Source organism: Orycteropus afer, unplaced genomic scaffold (assembly GCF_000298275.1).
Source record: "Orycteropus afer afer isolate SDZICR_OR568_19922 unplaced genomic scaffold, OryAfe1.0 scaffold00270, whole genome shotgun sequence".
Classification (NCBI taxonomy): domain Eukaryota; kingdom Metazoa; phylum Chordata; class Mammalia; order Tubulidentata; family Orycteropodidae; genus Orycteropus; species Orycteropus afer.
The window spans coordinates 478,467-498,928 of record NW_006921857.1 but is presented as its reverse complement, the minus strand read 5'-3'; the positions used below and the strand labels follow the sequence as shown (position 1 = coordinate 498,928).

Genomic DNA, 20,462 nt, shown 5'->3' with positions numbered 1-20,462 from the left:
TACCAATACTAGACTGTTTTTACAACTTTGGCTGCATAATAGGTTTTCCATATAAAGTTGGTGATCAGTTTTTCCAGCTCTTTAAAGAATAACAGAATCTGACCAAGAGTACATTATATTTGTAAATCACTTTGAGTAGTTTTGTCTTTTTCACACTGTTAAGTCTTCCTAATGAGCATAGTCTACTTCTCCACTAATATAGGTCTCTTACAATAGTGTTTCGTAGTTTTTTAGGTCTTATTGTTTGTTTGTTTTATAGCTTTTTTTGTATCTCTAGTTAGATTTCTTCCTAAGTATCTCACATCTTTTGGCTATTATAAATGGTATGTTTTCCTGGTTTCCTTTTCAGAGATCTTATTGTTTGTGTAGAGGAATGCTACTGATTTTTGTATGTTGATCTTACATCCTGCCACTTCGCTGAATTCTTCTATTAGTTCTAGTAGTTTTCTTGTTGAGTCACTAGGATTTTCTATGTATAGAAAATCACCTACATATCACCTACAAGTATGGTTTTACTTTTTCTTTGCCAATCTGGAGGCCTTTTGTTTCCTTTTATTGCCTAATTGCTCTAGCTAGGATTTCTAATGAAGAGCAAAGATGTCTCTTTGAAGACTGAGATGCACGTAACCCAAGCCATGGTATTTTCAATCACCTTATGTACATGTGAAAACTGAACAATGAATACGAAAGACTGAAAAAGGGTTGATGCTTTGGAGTTGTGGTGTTGGCGAAGAATACTCAAAGTATTCAAATCTGTCCTGTAGGAAGTACAGCCAGAATGCTCCTTGAAAGTGAGAATGGCCAGAGTTCTTCTCACCTTCTTTGCTCATGTTGTCAGAAGAGACCATTCTCTGGAGAAGGATATCATGCTTGGTAAAGTGGAGGGTCAACAGAAAAAGGTAAGGCCCTCAACGAGATGGACTGACACAGTGACTGCAACGATGGGCTCAGGAATAGCAAGGACTGTTAGGCTGGCACAGGACCAGGCAGTGTTCTGTTCTATTGTACACAGGGTCACTATAAGTTGGAGCTGACTCGACAACATGTAACAACAACAACTGAAGAGCTGTGGTGATAAAGGGCATCCTTGTCCAGTTCCTGTACACAAAGGGAATGTTTTCAATCACTCTCTGTTGAGAATAATTTTGGCCATTGTGTGTATGCTGTTAATTATGTTAAGGAATACCCTTTTATTCCTACTTGGTGAACATTTTAAATGAAGAAGAGCTGTTAGATTTTGTCAAAAGCCTTGACTGACCCAACTGACACGATCATGTGGGGATTTTTCCTTTATTGTATTTATGAGGTGAATTATATTGATTGTTTTTCTAATGTTGAATATGGTCATGCTGTGCTATTCTTTTGACATTTTTGGGATTCTATTGACTAATATTTTGTTGAGAATTTTTACACTGTCCATGAGGGATATTGGACTGTGATTTTATTTTTTAGTGGTATCTTTGCCTGGTTTTCTATGAGGGTTATGTTTGCTTCACAGAATGAATTTGGGAGTATTCCATCCTTTACTATGTTCTGGAATAGTTTTAGTAGACTTGGTGTCTGCTTTTCTCTGAATGTTTGGTAGAATTTGCCAGTGAAGCCATCTGGCCAAGAACTTCTTTTCATTGGGACCGTTTATATATATAGATATATATATAACTTGTTCAATTATTTTTCTTTCACTATGGTTCTGTTCAAATTTTCTACCTCAGGTTATGTTAGTTTGGGTAGGTAGTACGTTTTCAGAAATTTGTCCATTTCTTCTAGGCTTTCAATTTTGTTGCAATACAGTTCTTCATAGCATTCTGTTACTAGCCATTTTACTTCAGTTGGTTCTGTTGTGACATCACCTATTTCATTTCCTATTCATGTTAGTTGCATCTTCTCCTTCTTCTTTGTTAATTTGCCATTGGTTTGTCAGTTTCATTAATCCTTTCAAAGAACCAACTTCTAGTTTGTTGGCTCTTTCTATTGCTTTTCTGTTTCATTTATTTCTGCTTGAAACTTTACTACTTCCTTTGTTTTGGTGACTAGGCTTATTTTACTAGTCTTTTTTTTATTTTCTTTTTTGATGTGCATTTGTAACTATAAATTGTCTTTTGAACACTGCTTTTGATGTGTCTCAAAGATTTTTAGTATGTTTTCATTCTCATTTGATTCAAAGACTTTTGGGGCAGGTTCATTTTTTATTTCTTCTGTTACCCAATAAGGAGCTGTGGTGGCACAGTACCTAAGGCAACTGACTGAACCAGATAGTTGGCAGTTCAAACCCACCAGCCATTACATGGAAGGAAGATGGGGCAATCTCCTTCCATAAAGATTTACTGCCTTGAAAACCTAACAGGGATCACTATGAGTCAGAATCGACTCAAAAGCAAGGGGTTTTTGTTGTGTGTGTTTTTTTTTTACCCAGTAGTTCTTAACCAGGATGTTACTCAGTTTTCATGTACATGATTTTCTTCCTTGATCTTCCTGTTCATTTCTAATTTTATACCATTATGATCTGAGAAGAGGCTTTACATTATTTTGATGTTTTAAAATTTATTGAGGCTTGTTCTGTAGCCAAAAACATGATCTATTCCAGACAATTTTCCATGTGCACTGGAAAAGAAAGTATATTGAGCTGTCATTGGGTAGAATGTTTTGTGCTCATCTATGAGGGCTAGTTCATTGATCGTATTACTTAAATCTTCTGTATCTTTGTTGAGGTTCTTTTAATCAAAAGTGGTTTATTAACTCTCCTACTATTATTGTGTTGCTGTTGTTGTTGTTAGGTGCCTTCGAATCACCTCCAACTCATAGTGAACCTATGCACAACAGAACGAAGCACTGCTGGTCCTGTACCAGCATCACAATCCTTGCTATACCAAAGCCCATCACTGCAGTCACCATGTCAATCCATCTCATTGAGGACCTTCCCCTTTATCAATGATCCTCCACTTTACCAAGCATGATATACTTCTCCAAGGAATGGTGCTTCTGATAACATGACCAAAGTTAAGTGAGATGAAGTCTGGCCACGCTAGCTTCCAAGGAGCATTCTGGCTGTACTTGTTCCATGACAGATTTGCTAGTTCTTCTGGAAGTCCATGGTACTTTCAGTTATCTTCACCAACATAACAATTCAAAAGCATCAACTATTCTTCAGTTTTCCTTATTCATCATCCAGCTTTCACATGCATATGATACAACTGAAAACACCATGGCTTGGATTAAGTGCACCTTAGTCTTCAAAGAGACATCTTTGCTCCTCAGCACTTTAAAGAGGTTTTTTTCAGATTTGCCCAGGGCACTACGTCATCTGATTTCTTGACTACTGCTTCCATTGGTGTTGACTGTGGAACCAAGTATTATGAAATCTTTGACAACTGCAATCTTCTCTCCATTTATTGTGATGCTGCTTACTTGTCCAGTTGTGAGGAGTTTCATTTTATGTTTAGGTGTAATCCATACTGTAGACTGCAGTCTTTCATCTTTATTAGTAAGTGCTTCAGCAAGCAAGGCTGCATCAACTGCATATTGCAGGTTGTTATTGAGTCTCACTCCAATCTTGATGTCACATTCTTCTTCATATAGTCCAGTTTCTCAGATTTGGTCAGCATACAAACTGAATAAGCATGGTGAAAGGATAAAACCCTGAAGCAATCCCTTCTTGATTTTAAACCATGAAGTATCCCCCTGTTCTGTTTGAATGACAGCCTCCTAGTCTATGTATAAGTTCCTCCTGACCACAATTAAGTGTTCTGGAATTCCCATTCTTTTCAATGTTATCCAAAATTTGTTATAATCCACACAGTTGACTGCCTTTGCACAGTCAATAAAACACAAGTAAACATCTTTCTGGTATTCTTTGCTTTTAGCCAAGACCCATCTGACATCAGCAATGCTAACCATCATCCCACATTCTCTTCTGAATACAGCTTGCATTTCTGGAAGTTCTCCATCAATATACTGCTGCAACCGTTTCTGAATCACCTTCAGCAAGATTTTACTTGCATGTGAAATTAATGACATTGTTCAACAATGTCCACATTCTGTGGCATCACCTTTCTTTGGAATGGGTACAAATATGGATCTCTTCCATTACTGTAGTTATCTATTTCTGTTTTCAGTGTTAAAGTTTGATTTACATATTTTGAGGTTCTTTCATTGGATGTGTAGATATTATATTACGTCCTCTTGTTAAATTGATCCTTTAATTATTATATAATGTTCTTCCTTGTCTCTTTTGCTGGTTTTTCCTTAAAGTCTATTTTATCAGAAATTAGTATTCCCACTCCTACTCTTTTATGGTTGCCATTTGCTTGAAATATATTTTTTCATCCTTTGATTTTTGGCTTATTTTTGTCTTTGTGTCAAAGGGGTGTCTCTTGTAGACATTATATCGATGGGTTATGTTTTCTCATCCAATCTGCAACTGTACATCTCTTGGCTAGGGTATCTTGTCCATTTACTTATATTCAGAGTAATCATCAACAGGCATAAAATTACTACTGTCACTTTGTTATTTCTTTTTGTGGTTTTGATGGTTTCTTTGTTCAATATTTTCTGTGTGCTGTCTTCATTTTAAGGTTTTTTTGTTTTGTTTTGTTTTTACCTACTTCCTTCACTGCTACTGTTTTAGTGTTTACTGAGACTTCATGATTTTCTACTTTTTTATTTTGGTGAGAAAGATTCTTTTTCCTTGAGGTTACTTTGTGATTTATTATTATTTTCAGAAGTTTAAAGCAATTAGTTCTATCTTGATATGGTCTTGACTTCTTCTCCATCTGGAAGTCCTGTAATTACATCATTTATTCCCTCTTTTTCCATTATCATTATTTACAAATTAACATCTCTGGTTCCCTATCTTCAGTTTCATCGGTTTATTTAATTTTTGATACTTCTATGCCTGAGTTGATTGCTGCGTGCAACTGTTGTGCCTTAATCTCTGGTTGTTTTCTGCTGCTGTTCATTCTCTGTTCAAAGGTTTCTCTTTAGCATTTCTCATAAAGTTCGTCTGCTTTTTAAAAAATGCCTTAATTTCTTTTTAACTGGGAATGTCCTAATTTCATCATTGTATTTGAGGGGCAACTTTGCTGGATATATAAATCTTTGTTGGAAATTTTTTTCTTTCAGGTCTTTGCATATCATCCCATTGTCTTCTTGCCTGCTTGGTTTCTGCTGAGAAATCAGAACTTAGCCTTAATGATTTTCCTTTGTAAATAACTTTTTAAATTTCCCAAGCTACTTTCAGGATTCTTTCTTTGACTTAGATTTTAAGTAGGTTTGATTATGGTATGTCTCAGTGTTTTTCTTTTGAGGCCTATCCGATTTGGGGTTCATTGTCCTTCCTGAATGCATATATTTTTATCTTTCTTGTTATTAGGGATATTTTCTTTCAACAAATCTTTGGCAATTTTCTAGGTGCCTTTTTTTGTCTCTTCCAGTTTTGTAACTACTACCAGAAATGAGTTATTCCTTATGATGGCATCCCACATTCTTAGGGTTACTTCTTTTTTTTTTTTTTTTTTTCATTTTTTTCTGACCCTCTAACAGATTGGTATTAAAAGGTTTATCTTCAGTCTCACTACTTCTGTCTTCCTTTAATCAATTCTACTCCTTTGTCTTTCCAATGTACTATTTCTGAAATTTTAGTATTAATCTTCTGGATTTCTATCTCCTGGTTTTGTATGAGTTCTCATTTTCCATTTTGTTCTTGTTTTTTTATTTATTTATTTTAATTATTCTAGATTTTTGTCTATGTTTTCCTCTATTTCATCTGTGGCTTCCTAGAACTTCCTCTCAATCTCTCAATCCATTGAAGGTACCTAAACATAATTCTTTTTAATTCTTTATCAGGTAATAGCACTGCCTCCTCCAGAAGATTTTCTGACCCTGTATTTTGGTCAATTGTTTGATCTATCTTGTCTTGTTTTCTCGTGTAATTTGAAGTTGTCTATTGTCTGAGACACTGTCGTGTTACTGTATTAATTTGTTGATTTTATGTTGTTTTTCTTCACCCTGCTTTTATATATATATGTAGTGTGTGTGTACATACATACATACATGTATACATATACACACACGTATACATATATATCTCCAAGCAACAGGACAGGTGCTTTACTCAGGCCACTAGTTTAGCAGAACTGGGGTATTCACAACCTGCCTCCAGGTGGCTGTAGTACTGGGTGGGAATGTGGGCCCAAGTCTGATCACCAATCATGCAGATCAGCTGAGGAGAGGCTGAGCAGGTGTTGGCCACCATCTGTCATTCAATCCAGTGGTGCTGCAGCAGGTGGTGGCACTCATTCACTGGGTGGGGTGGCAGGTGTGGTATGTATGACTGGGTAGGGTCACTGGCTTCCAACTGCTAGAGAAAGACAGGAAGGAAAAAAAGGGAGAGGAGAAGAAAAAAAAAAAGCAAGGAGGTGGAAAGAGGGGAGATCTAATAATGAAGTAAAGTAGAAAAAGAAAGAAAATACATAAAACAAAACAAAAAGTACAGCACAGTATTGGCACTATGGCTAGCTGCCAAACACAGGTACAGCAGAAATGTGGCATTCACTCCATGGGTGCATACACCACTGAATACAGAGGGTCAGGGACTGTGCTACTGAATGTGGAGGGGGATGGAAGAGAGAAAAAATGGCACAAGTGTTACACTCCAAACACAGCTACAGCAGGAATATGGAGCTCACTCCAGGGAAGCAAGCACCACCATCCACATAGGGGTGGTGGCAGATGTTACTGTCTCTACTACATCAACAAATGGGGGTTGGGGGGCGAATAGGAAGGAAAAAAAGAAAAGGAAAACAAAGTAGAGAAGAGGAAAGCAGTAAGAAGCAGGAAAAAAAAGTAAAAACAAAACAAAACAAAAAGAAAGCAGCACAGCACTGACAAAAATGGTAGCCACCAAACATAGCTGCATAGGAATGCAGCACTTACTCTGTGGAAGCACACACCTCCAACCAAGGAGGTCTGGGGGTGAGTGCTGCTAAACCCTGGGTGGAAGAGGGAGGGGGATCTCCTGCTCTTCAGGATCCAAATAGAAAAGGAAAGCAAAGCAAAAAAGTGGTACAGCACTGTTAGTGGAGGGACATTTACCAGCCACTGAGTGGTGGAGTGGGGGGTCCCTCTGGTTAGTGGGAGAATATATAAGGTAAGAAAGGAGGTCACCCCTCTGGTCACCCAATCATCAATATGGGTGCTGGTGCAGTCCTGGGCAAGTGGATCTGGTTATCTAGTTTCACCTCTGATCAGAATGCTGCTGCAATAATTCTAAAAGGGCTACACTATGCCAGTTGGCAGTTTACCTCAGCTTTTTCATTGTGTTTGTTCATTTTTTCCTCTCACTGATATCTGATCTACTTCTTCATCCTTTCCTTTCAAACTCTGGGGTCCAAGTGTGTCATCCACAGCCATTTCACTCATTTGCACAAGTCTTTGTGGTATTGGATCTGGACAGTCCATTTGCCTAGCCTGCCATCTTGGATCCTCCTCTCCTAATATGAATGGTTACAACAACAGATTGTCCCTTTCATTTCCTATTCTGGTCACTAATATAGAAACTGATAAAATAAATAAGATAAAGGGCTTGAGATTATTTTAATTTGTATTCTTGTCCTCCACATTCTATCAGCATAACGCCAACAGACTTCCATACTCCTCTTAGATAGGCAGTCTTAAGATATCCAGGTAAACAGAAAAAGAAGCCAAATTAGAGAAACAAACAGAAAGACAACAAAGTTTCCACTTTACCATATACTCAAGATGCTATTATGTAGTCCAGATGGATGCATTTGGCATGTGTTCAAGGACAAGCATCCAAAATCATTTGTCTATTCTCTACTATTCTCCTTAACACAACGATCATCAAGGTCACTTTATCTGATTGCTGAAAATTCCTCTCTGAATTCTTTTCTTTTCCTTATAGTTAACCTACTAAAGTCAAATGAGAGACTAAAAATAGAACCACACCAAAATAACAATTAAAAAAAAGACAAGAGTACTCTATTCAAAAGGATATCTAGTAACTAAGAAGATCAGAATATTTACTGAAGATATTCTTCTAAAACTGCTAATCACTAGCAAGCATAATTATTCCTCTAAATCAATTGACTCTGCAATCTGAAAGATGGATAAACAAAAATCCACAGCACAGTCTGTTTTTTTTCCAAATTCACCAGAAATGAAAACATCTTTGGTACTATAAATTAAGAGTAAATATGTTCAGACCCAAACTGAGGCAAGTTGGAAGGTAAGTTGTACAAAGGCCCACAGAGGGGACGTCCAGTAAAATGGAGGCATAGGCAGACAAGCGACACAGACCCTCTTCAACAAAGAAAAGAAAAAACAATTCACAGAGATAACAGAAGATAATCCTGGAGCCCTGAGCTTTGAAAGGAACCACATAAAAGTAAATTAGGCACCAACTAGTGGAAAAACCTGAACAAAAACAGTGAGTACAGAAATGGTCAGAGCTGCGGACTGTCACCTACTCTGATGGGACCAAGAGCCTGAATATTTCCAAATGGTGCTGGGACCTGAGAATAGACCTAAAGATCAGCCCTGGTCACCAAGGGCTACAGGGACAACTGCTCTGGTGGCCTATGACTAGGAAGGGAAACAGCAAGGAAGGACACAACCTGAGCTGTCCAGAGGGTGCAGCCATTTTGATTGTTTACACATGGAAGACATTTTGGATATTTAAAGTGACCGAGGGTGCAGCCATTTTAAATGTTTATAAGCAGCGGCCATTTTGGATATTAAATTGACCAAGGCCACAGCCATTTTGAATCTTTGCAAGTGGCATAGATTTTGGATTTTAAAGTCATAGCATTCTCATTCGGAATCCAGGGACCTAAGAATAGACTCTGTTTGCCAAGGTCAGCAGGGACATACAAGAGGCTAACAACAGGAGAGGATAAAGGTAGTAATTGTATTAGTGCTGTCAACTAGTTCATAGAGGAACACAGCACAGTACCTTGCGTAGATAACATACAAAGAAAACGAACATCGTGGGCAAGTCACTCCAACATACAATCACCAATTAAATATAAACACAATAACGTCACAATGCCTCGGCGACAACAGAGCATCACAGTCCACACAAAAAAGCAAGATAAAGCAGGAGAAACAAGGCACCAGGATACAGACCCAGAACACATCCCTGGGAAAGAGGCAGCAATGGAACTCCCAGATAAGGAATTCAAAAGAATTATATTTAGGTATCTTCAAACAATTGAGAGACAGGTCAAGGAAAACAAGACAAAACCCTAAAGAATTTCAGAAGAAAATACAAGAACAAAATGACAAATATTAGAAATGATTCCAAATCTACAGATAGAAATCCAGAAGATTAATACTAAATTATCGGAAAAGGATAACACAATGAAAGGGCAAAGGAGTAGAACTGATGCAGTGGAAGACAGAATTAATGAGATTGAAGACAAATACCTCAATACTTCTTTGGAAAGGGATCAAACAGAAAAAGGATCAAAACCAAATGAAAAAAGCCTAAGGTTCATGTGAGATACCATCAAAAGGAATAACTTATGTGTCATTGCAATTCCAGAACAAGAAGAGACAAATAAAACCACTGAGAAAATTTTGCAAGATTTGTTGGAGAAGAATTTCCTTGATATGATGAAAAATGAGAATATATTAATTCAGGAAGTCCAACAAACCCCAAACAGGATAAACCCCAAAAGAAAACCACCAAGACATATCATCATCAAACTCACCAAAACCAAAGACAAAGAAAGAATTATGAGAGCAGCACAGGAAAAATGAAAAGTTATTTACAAGGGGCAACCAGTAAGACTAAGCTCAGATTCCTCAGCAGAAACCATGCAGGCAAGAAGACAATGGGATGGTATATATAAAATCCCGAAAGAGAGAAATTTTCAACCAAGAATTATGTACCCAGAAAAACTGTCCCTCAAATATGATGGTGTAATTAGGACATTTCCAGATAAGCCCAAATTAAAGGAATTTGTTAAAACCAGACCAATCTTATAAGAGATGCTAAAGGGAGTCCTTTGGACAGAGAAGTCACAACGGCCAACAACAACTGACCATTAACGCACATGATGAAATAGCCCAGAAACCAACTCAGCTATAGAAGGATCCAAAGTAAATAAGCCTACAAGATTGTAAGCAGGGAAACAGAGACATCAATTGACAAATGAAGACAACCACAAACCAACCATGTTGTTAGAGAACTCCTAGATGGTAGGATATCAAGACAACTAACAAGACAGAATGGACTGTTCTAAACTTGGGAAGAAAACTATAAATCACAGGATAACCTCAAAGAAAAATGATAAATCTTCACATCAAAATAAAAAAGAGGACCAGCACAAATATCTAGCTAATACTAAAACAATAGCAACGAAGGAACTGATAACATGGTTCATAAACAAAACAAGTTCAGCACAGAAAATTATATGGAACAAAGAAATTGACACCACAAAAAAGCACCTAACAAAAATCACGCCACAAATTCATATTTGCCGATAATTACATAACTGGCAAGGGACTTATCTCTTAAGATTTACAGAAAACTCCAGCACCTCATCACCAAAGGAATTAACAATCCAATTGAAAAATGGGCAGAAGACATGAATAGATACTTCACCAAGGAGGATATTCAGGCGGCCAGCTAATACACGAAAACATGCTCACAATCATTGGCCATCAGAGAGATGCAAATCAAAACAACGAGACACCATCTCACCCCAGCACTCATGGCCATGTTCAATGATACAGAAAATAACAAATGCTGGCAGGGGTGTGGACAGATTGGGACCTTCATACACTGCTGGTGGGACTGTGAAGGGATACAACCACTGTGGAAAGCAATATGGCAATTCCTTAGAAAGCTGGAATTGGAGATACCCTTTGACCCCGCAATCCCATTACTAGGTATATATTCTAAAGAGGTAAGAATCAGGACAGGAACAGATATATGCATGCCCATGTTCATTGCAGCACTATTTACAATAGCAAAAAGATGAAAACAACCTACATGCCCATCAGCATAAGAGTGGATGACCAAACTATGGTACATATACATAATGGAATGTTATGCAGCACCAAAGAATAATGTGGAGTCTGCAAAGCACCACATAATATGGATGAACTTGGAGGACATCATGCTGAGTGACATAAGTCAATCACAGAAGGACAAATATAGTATTAGTTCATTGCTGTGGAGGGTCAAGGAAAGGTTTATATATGGAGGGGAACTTTCTTTGTTGGTTGCCAGGGGTGGTAGGGAAGGGGAGGGAACAGTGCAAAAAAATAAATAAATAAAATGTATTGACCCATGTCACTTTAGTTTTGTGTATTTCACTGTACATAAATCATATTTCAATAAAATGCATTTTTAAAAAAAGGCCCACAGATCATCTAGATAAACGAAATTAAGAAATAAGCATATCAAAAGCATAGGAGTTTGTATCATTTTACAAATCCCCTGGAAAAATTAGTCTCAATCCAACATGCTTAGATGTGGGGAAGGGGAAAAAAAAAAAAAAACCCTCAAGTAACATTCTAACACTTCATATAATATCCTTCATCTTTTTCCTACCTTCTAACTTCAGGTTCTGTATCTATGTATCTATACAAAATCAAAGAATCGACTTGTTGTTATATGACCTGACTCATAGCAACTCCTCCTTGGGTTTCCAAGGCAGTATCACTACAGAAATAGATTGCCCAACCTTCCTTCTGATGAGTGGCTGGTGGGTTTGAACCACCAGCCTTCTGGTTAGCAGTCAAATGCCTTAGGCACTATGCTACCAGAGCGCCTATAAGAATCGCATAGTACTTCACAAATAAATTACCCACGTTTGCTTATATAAGTAAAAATCCATAAGAATATACTGTGTTGCATCAAGAAAATTTAAACACTAAAATTTAAGTTGAATCAATTGTTGACTCAATTACCAGAAAATATAATAGTATCATTACTGATATTGAATCATTTCTTAATGAAAAACTTATCTATCTTTAATTTTCTTCTATTTCTTTGGGAAATTTATTATTTTTTTTAATTAAATCCTGATTGCAAGATTTTGGTAGAAGTCTTGAGAATAACCGTAATAGCTATCCCATACTTTTTACCTGAACCAAACTGTACAACGCTCTGGAGTTAGATACACACAGCAAAACAAACAAAAAAAATATGTTTAACTAGTTTTACTACCTTGAGAAGAATAAATTTTAGAATTTGGAAAAGCCATATCTAAATCTGTCAGTCTTTACTAACATAGGGGTGCCCACATGGAATCAAATAGTCCAGAGGACTAATGGACCATGTGAATTTCAGCCTGCTTGACCTTGAGACCAGAAGAACTAGATGGTGCCCAGCTACCACTATTGATCACTCTGAAAGGAATCACAATACAAGTCCTGGACAGAGTGGGAGAAAAACATGAACACTAACTCAAAAATCATTTAAAAAAAAAAAAAAGCAGACTTACTGGTCTGACAGAGACTACTGGAACCTCAGAGACTGTGGCCCTTATTCATCCTCCAAGCCTGGAACTGAACTTACTTCCATGGCTCAACTCTCAGCCAAGCAACAGAAAGGCCTATAATAACAGTAATACTAGAAGGATACATACTCCTTAAAACAATTGGCCACAGGAGATCAAAAGAGCAATTTCTACCCAGAGATAAAGTTCAATAGGCAGGAAGAGACAGGAAAGTCGGATGGAAGGAAATAGGAAACACAGGGAGGAAGTGGGAAGAGTAGTATTACACATTGTGGGGATTGCAATCAATGCCACAAAATAATATGTGTATAAATTGTTGAATGGAAAACCCATTTGTTCTGTAAACTTTCACTCAAATCATCAAGTAAAGGGGAAAAAAAAAAAAACCTTAGTACCCAAACTTGGTTTGCAATAATGCTTGATAAAGCACAAAGAAAAGCTCCATCCAGGAAAGGGTTCCAAAGCACCAACATTTTAATTATGAAAGAACTTAAAAGAAAGGTAGGACCAATGCTGACTCAAACTGATCCAAAACAGATAGCATTAAACAAAGAGCTAACCCTTAACTTTTGGCAAGAATAAATGCCTAACAAGAGTACCCCCCTCTATTCATACAAATGACTGCCAAAAAGGTTGTGTGCTTTATACTGAGCGGAAAAGGTTAGAAGGGAAGGGGTATCAGCTTTAAAATAGTTCCTAAAATAGTTGTTTAAAAGGATAAAAGAATAAGAGAACTTACAAAGGTTTTGAGTCAAGCCTAGTTCCAGGAAAAGGATACTTTGGCCCTATGTGAAAGCAAAATCCAGCCATTGTAAAATACAGATACCCAGATTTTGCCAGCAGAAGGAAGAGTATTGTTCATCATTTCCCACAAAAGTAGCAGAGACTTTAACTTGGATTCCTATGTCTTCCTGGCAGATAGACAATCTGCAAAAACAACAAAGCAAACGAAATATAATGCTGTTCTTAACTTCAACCCTGCAGTCAAAATACCAACTTCACAAATTCAACAAAGATCACCGAGGAGCAAATTTCCTGTTTTTTCACTTTAACTCATTACCTTTCTCCCAGACTAACCAATACAAATCTCCATCTCCTTGTTTTGAAGTTGACAAAAAGAGGGCAGTATACACACAATATACACACACAGTAGAAACAATAAATCATTATCCCAGAGTCAAAAAACAGTTTTTTATGTTATTTTCTGAATCCCATTGCCCAAAATCTTTATCTATTATTTGTCTCACAAAGAAAAGCTAAATAAACATTTCTATTTCTTCACTAATAGTAACGAGTTATTTTGGTTTTACAAAAAGAGGAAAATAAAATGTAACATTTCATAAACATTTACCAAAAGTTCATTATGTGAAAGAACTATGTATCATCCTGTAACCAAAAACTATCTTCTGAGAAAGAGAATGAGAAAATATGAACAATTATTACTATATTCTAAATGTTTATCTACTTCTCACCTTTTTCAAAAATGTATTTAAAGTTATTTTCCACAAAAGAAATACATTGTTTACAAATAACTGCAAATTTATGAATAAAGTGTATAAATTCCATAAAAGAGCAAAGTTCCAAAGGAGCAGTAGTTCTTAATCAAGTTGATGATTAACTGTGAAGTGTGTTACAAATACTGTAATTTGTAACCAATAATAGTAAAAGTTATCTAAATTTGTATATAATTTATACATACAATATTTTTTTTTTCTTCCAGTTGTGACTCATGTCAACCTGATGCATGTCACGGTAGAATTATCTTCCACCAAGTTTTCTGTGGCTCATTTTTTCAAAAATAGATCAACAAGGCTTTCTTCCGGGGTACATCTGGGTGAAACCAGAAACTAACCTTTCACTTAGCAGCCTAGTGCATAAATCGTTTGTACCACCCAGGACTCAGATACAATTATACCATATGTGTATGTGTGTATGTTTGTGTGTACAAACACCCTGTATATTATCAACTGCCATTTTACAGACGAGGAAGTGAAGGTACACAGAAGTTGTCACATATTCAACACCTCACAGTTAGTAAGTGGCTCCATTAGAATTTGAACACAGGTCAGTGCAACTATAAAATACAAGCTCCTACTCCTACTACACCATAACAAGTTTAGTTTTAGACATGTCTAGAAAAAAAATAGGATAATATTCTTATAATCTCGGGGTGCAGAAAACTTTTCTAAGCAAGGCAGAAACCACAAAGAAAAGGAATAACAGGCTAAATAACATTAAAAAAAAATTAAGTGACTATAAGGCAAAGTGTTATAAAGTCAAAAGGTAAACAGAAAACTGGAACAAAATGTCTCTGCAATATTTATAATGGACAACAAATTAATGTTTCTAAAATATAAAACAGCTCTGAGAAATCCAAAGAAAAATATATAAATATAAAAATTGGGGATAAAAGTCATGATCAGGAAAATCACAATAGAATCAGTGACAAAAAAAAATAACTCCAATATTAAGCAAGTAATTGCACATTTCAACATGCATGTGCATTTTTACAGGAGCTCTGCTGGTGCAATGGTAAGTTAAGGCATTTGGCTGCTAACCAAAAGGTCAGTAGCTCAAACTCACCAACTGCTCCATGCAATAAAAATGGGACAGTCTGCTTCCATAAAGATTTACAGTCTTGAAAACCGTGTGGGGCAATTCTATTCTGTCCTATTGAGTTGCTATGAATCAGAACACACTGGATGGCAGTGAGTTTCATTTGGGGCTTGATGCTATCAGACTAATAAAGATTACTAATTATGTAAATAAATAAGAGTTTGAGAAAATGTTTCAAAAAGCAAAGATGCCACTTTGATGACTAAGATGCTCCTAACTCAAGCCATGGTCTTCTTAATAGCCTCATATGCATGCAAAAGCTAGACAATGAAAAAAGAAGACAGAAGAAGAATTGAAGTGTTTGAATTATGATGCTAGTGAACAACACTGAATACATTGTGGACTGCCTGAACCATGGCCAAATCAGGCTTAGAAGAAATAAAACCAGAATGCTCTTTAGACATGAGGATGGCAAGACATTGGATCACTTACTTGGGGCAAAATCATCAAGAAAGACCAATCACTAGAAAAAGATATCATGTTTAGTATATTAGAGGATCTGTGAAAACAAGGCAAAACCATCAATAAGAAGAACTGACACAATACCTACAACAATGGATTCAAATATACCAATGATCAAAAAGATGGCACAGAACCAGGCAACATTTTGTTTGGTTATGCATAAGGTTGCCATGAGTAGGTGCTGACTTGAAAGCAACTAACAACAACATATACACATTTCTGAAGGGCAATCTAACAAGATGTATCAAAATTGAGTTGTGTAATCACTTTGACTCAGAAATTCCACTTCTAGAAATTAATTGTTTAAAAAGGTGTGCAAAGGTGTATATGGTCTTCTCACTACTCTAGTATTGATAATTCCCAAAAACAGCAATTAATTATCAATCAATATGTGACCAAATAAATTGCAGCATATACATAAAATGGTTTACAATTCAAGTATTAAGAAGCATGAGGTGTGAAGATATAAAATAGTGCAGCCACAGTGGAAAAGTATGGCAGTTCCTCAAGAAGTTAAACACAGAGCCACCATATGATCCAGCAATTGTACTCCTAGGTATACAAGAGAACTGAAAACATATGTCCGTACAAAAAAGTTTGAACGTGACTGTTCATTATCAATATTACTGATAATAACCAAAAAACAGTCTTAATCCCCATGAGGTAGAATAACAAGAAAATTATGCTCCTCAGTATATTTGATTAAAAAAAAAAAAAAGCAGACAGCAAACAATAAAGTCTTTGAGAAGAAAAGTACAGTATTAAGACAAAAACACATAGAACAGATTGAAATCAGGAGACAATACAATCAAGAATTATTACCCTAGAGTCAATATATCTCAGGGAATCTGTGAATTTCTATAGGAAAAATATTACCTATATCTTTATTTTCACTAACCTGTAATTAAAATTTAGTATATCCTTCATTAAGACTGGGAGCTCTGGTGGCATAGTACCTAAGGTATTTGACTGCTAACCAGAAGGCTGGCAGTTCAAAACCACAAGCCACTCCTTGGAAGGAATATTGGGTAATCTACTTCCATAGAGATACCACCTTGGAAACCCAAGGTTGCAATGAAACTGATCGACTTGATGGCAATGAGTTTGGTTTTTTGTTTGTTTGTTTTTCATTAAGACTGGACAACTTACCATAATAGTATTAAAGTTACCTGCAATTTTTATCATTAACAGAAAATTACATTTTCATATCACATTAGAGTTGTTATAAACCAAAACCCACTGCCATCAACTCAATTCCAACACACAGCAACCTTCAACAGGTTTCCAAGGCAGTAAATCTTTATGGAAGTAGATTGCACCATCTTTCTTCTGTGGAGCATTTCAAAATATCAACTACAAACATTACTTCAAAATTATGATAGTTAAAAAAAAAAAAGAATGGGAGAAGATGGGAAAAAAAAGAAGAATGGGAAAAGACTATAAAAAATTATGAGAGTTATATTCACTACTAAATATTATTATTTAAATTCATCAATAAAGAATGACATACATTACTGAAGCACAAATGTCTTTGTAGTTACATATATTTTTAAACAGGTTCTTTTGTAACTCATTTTTTTCCCTCTCTCTTTCAAACTTGTTACTCTAAACAGAATCCACAGTCTCCTCTAGACAATCAAAGGGTCCATTGTTGTTGTTGCTGTTATGTGCCGTCGAGTTGGCCCCGACTCATAGCCACCCCTCCTTGGGTTTCCAAGGCAGTATCACTATGGAAGTAGGATTGCCCAACCTTCCTTCCGAAGAGTGGCTGGTGGGTTTGAACCGCCAACCTTCTGGTTAGCAGTCAAGTGCTTTTTTAGCCACTATGCTACCAGAGCTCCTAAAGGGTCCATAGCACTAAACAAAAGTTAAGAACCTATCCATTAGAATTAGGAAGGACGACACAGGGGTAAGATGCCGTGTCGAGATTTATCTCCAAAGCAAGTAATGCCAAACAATGCCTGGGACTACCAGAAACTGGCAGAGACAAGGAAGGATCTTCCCCTAAAGTAGATGGAGACAGCATGACCCTGCTGATGCCCTGAACTGGGGCTCCTTTCCTTCCGAATTGTGAGACAATAAATTTCTAGTTTTTAAAGTAAAAAAAAAAAAGAAAGAAAAAGAAAAGAATTAGGATGGAAGACCAATCATGAGGCCATTCTAATTATTCATGCCAAAGTAATTAGGGCCAAGGTTCTGGTAAGAAACTACACAGACCCTCTTCAACAAAGAAAAGGGGAACTAATTAACACAGATACAGAAGATAATCCTGGAGACTTGAGCTTTGAAAGGAAGGATACAGAAGTGGACTAAACTCCAACTACTAGAAGAACCTGCATTAAAACACCAAAAAAGGAGACTACGGACCTGCAGACTGTTAGCATTCCTGGACACACAGACAACTTGGATATTGCCAAGTGGTGTGAGAACCTAAGAATTAACCGAAAAATTAGCCATCCTAGCCAAGGGCTGCACAGAAGACTGCACTACTGGCTGGTGAATAAAAGGGAAGATGGAGATGGGCTGAGCTGTGGACTTTTGGCTATCTAGAGAGTGCAGCCATTTTGAATGTTTATGAGCGGTTGGACCATTTTGGATATTTAAAGCAACAGCATTCCCTCAGATTCCAGGAACCTAAGAATATACTCTACTCGTCAGGGATAGCAAGGACATACCTGGCATGAAGGACTGGAAAGGTATGACATTCCCCTTGTTACTCTTATACACCACACCCTCTTGATGAATGGAGGTGCAGCCATCCCTCAGTCCCACCCACATTCTAGGCCAGCAGAAACTCCATCCTAGTCCATGTGCTCTGATGCCACCTGGGTGCCCTGCCTCTCCCAGATTTTTTTTTTTTTTTAGTTTGTTTTTGCATGTTTTAAAACTTATTTTTTTTCTTTTTTCATCCTTTTTATTATTATTCTTTATTCTTCCCTTCCCAGATTCCAGTTTTCAGCTTTTTCTTTCTTCCTGGTTAGTGGTTCCCATCTTTTTCTTTCCTATGGTTCTCTCCATTCCTTGTTTTTCCTTTTTCATTTTTCCCATTTTTTTCTTAATCATTCTCCTACTCTACCTCATTTCTCTTATTCCCCTCTCCCCCGACAGTGCAGGGATTTTTTTTTTCCTTTTTATATGCATATTTCCTTTGGCTTTTTAAAGTATTTCTTTAAATATTTTCTCTCATTTATTGCCTTTCTTCTTCATTTTTCTTTTCCCCCCCCCCCTCTTTTTGGTGATTGTTCCTGTGTGTTTATGTGGTGTGTGCTTTTAGTCCTCTTTATTTCACTTTTATGATAGTTTGATTGTTCTTTTTCTCTAACTGAATGGAAGACAGCAACTGTGCCCATATGACACAATCACACCTGTACCTCCTGCAGCTCCACTTACTGAGTGAGAGCCACTGCTTCCCCTTCTGCACCAACTGACCAATGATGCATGACCACCAATAAAAGCCTGACTCACCCTTAACTGCTCTTCACAAACAGTTAACAAACATCTGTACAGCCTCTCTCATTCTCTATCACACCCACCAGAAGACAGGTGGTGAGGGTGTAAGTGCTGCCAACTAGCGAAGACATGAGCGCAGTACCCTGCGTAATCAGATACATCTAAAAGAAGATGAACAAAACAAAAATCTTGGGAAAATCACTCCAACATACAATCACAAATTAAACATGAATACAACAAAGTCACAATGTCTCAGACACAACAGAGCATCACAGTCCACACAAATAAACAAGATAAAGCAAGAGAAACAATGGAGCAGGATACAGACCCAGAACACATCACTGAGGAAGAAGCACCATTGGAACTCCCTCATAAGGAATGAAAAAGAATTATATTAAGGCACTTTCAATGATTAAGAGACAGATCGAGGAAAACACTGACAGAACTAAGGAAAACAAAGACAAAACCCTAGAACAATTTCAAAAGAAAATACAAGAACAAAATGACAAAATAAACTAAAAGTTAGAAATGACATATAATCTACAGAGAGAAATACAGATTAATACTGAATTTTCAGAAATAGAAAACCCACTTAAAGGGCAAAGAAGTAGAACTGAATCAATGGAAGACAGAATTAATGAGATTGAAGACAAACACCTGAATACTTCTTTGGAATGGGACCAATCAGAAAAAAGATCAAAACAAAATGAAGAAAGCCTAAGGTTTACAACAGGAGTAACCTACATGTAATCGGAATTCCAGAACAGGAAGAGAAAAAGAAAACCACTGAGAAAATTGTCCAAGATTTGTTGGAAGACAATTTCCCTGATACAATGAAAGATGAGAATACATCCATTCAAGAAGTCCAAAGAACCCCAAACAGGAAAGACTCCAAAAGAATATCACCAAGACATAGCATCATCAAACTCACCAAAGCAAAAGACAAAGAATCCTGAAAGCAGCACAGAAAAACAAAAAGTTACCTACAAAGAGTAACCAGTAAGACTAAGCTCTGATTTCTCACCAGAAACCATGCAAGCAAGAAGGCAATGGAATGGTATATACAAAAGCCTGAAAGAGAAAAATTTCCAACCAAGAATTATATACCTGGCAGAACTGTCCCTCAAATACGATGGTGAAATTAGGACATTTCCAGATAAGCAGAAATTAAGAGAATTTATTAAAACCAGACCAACCTTGCAAGAGATACTAAAGGGAGTCCTCTCAACAGAAAAACAATGATAGCAAACAACTACCAACCATTAATATACATGACGACATCATCCAGAAACCAACTGCTAAAAAGGCAGGGAGACCACATGTTCCAACCTCCTCTAACAACACAAGAGGAAGATAGAAGCACCATCAATAGCCCAAAGCCTATTACTGCAAGGCCAGACATGCTGCCTCCCTCCAGCTCTTCCTCCCAAAGCACCCACCACCTCT

General features: G+C 36.9%; 1 protein-coding gene across 1 annotated transcript in view; it reads left to right on the top strand.

Annotated features, from left to right (window-relative positions):
- The first annotated feature begins 17,480 nt into the window (after positions 1 to 17,480).
- Positions 17,481 to 20,462, top strand: part of LOC103205112 (glycine cleavage system H protein, mitochondrial-like) — a 6,550-nt gene continuing 3,568 nt past the window's right edge. Inside the window, exon 1 of the mRNA XM_007950380.1 lies at positions 17,481 to 17,510. Within this exon, the coding sequence (XP_007948571.1) occupies positions 17,481 to 17,510 (30 nt within the window). The remainder of the gene's footprint in view (positions 17,511 to 20,462) is intronic.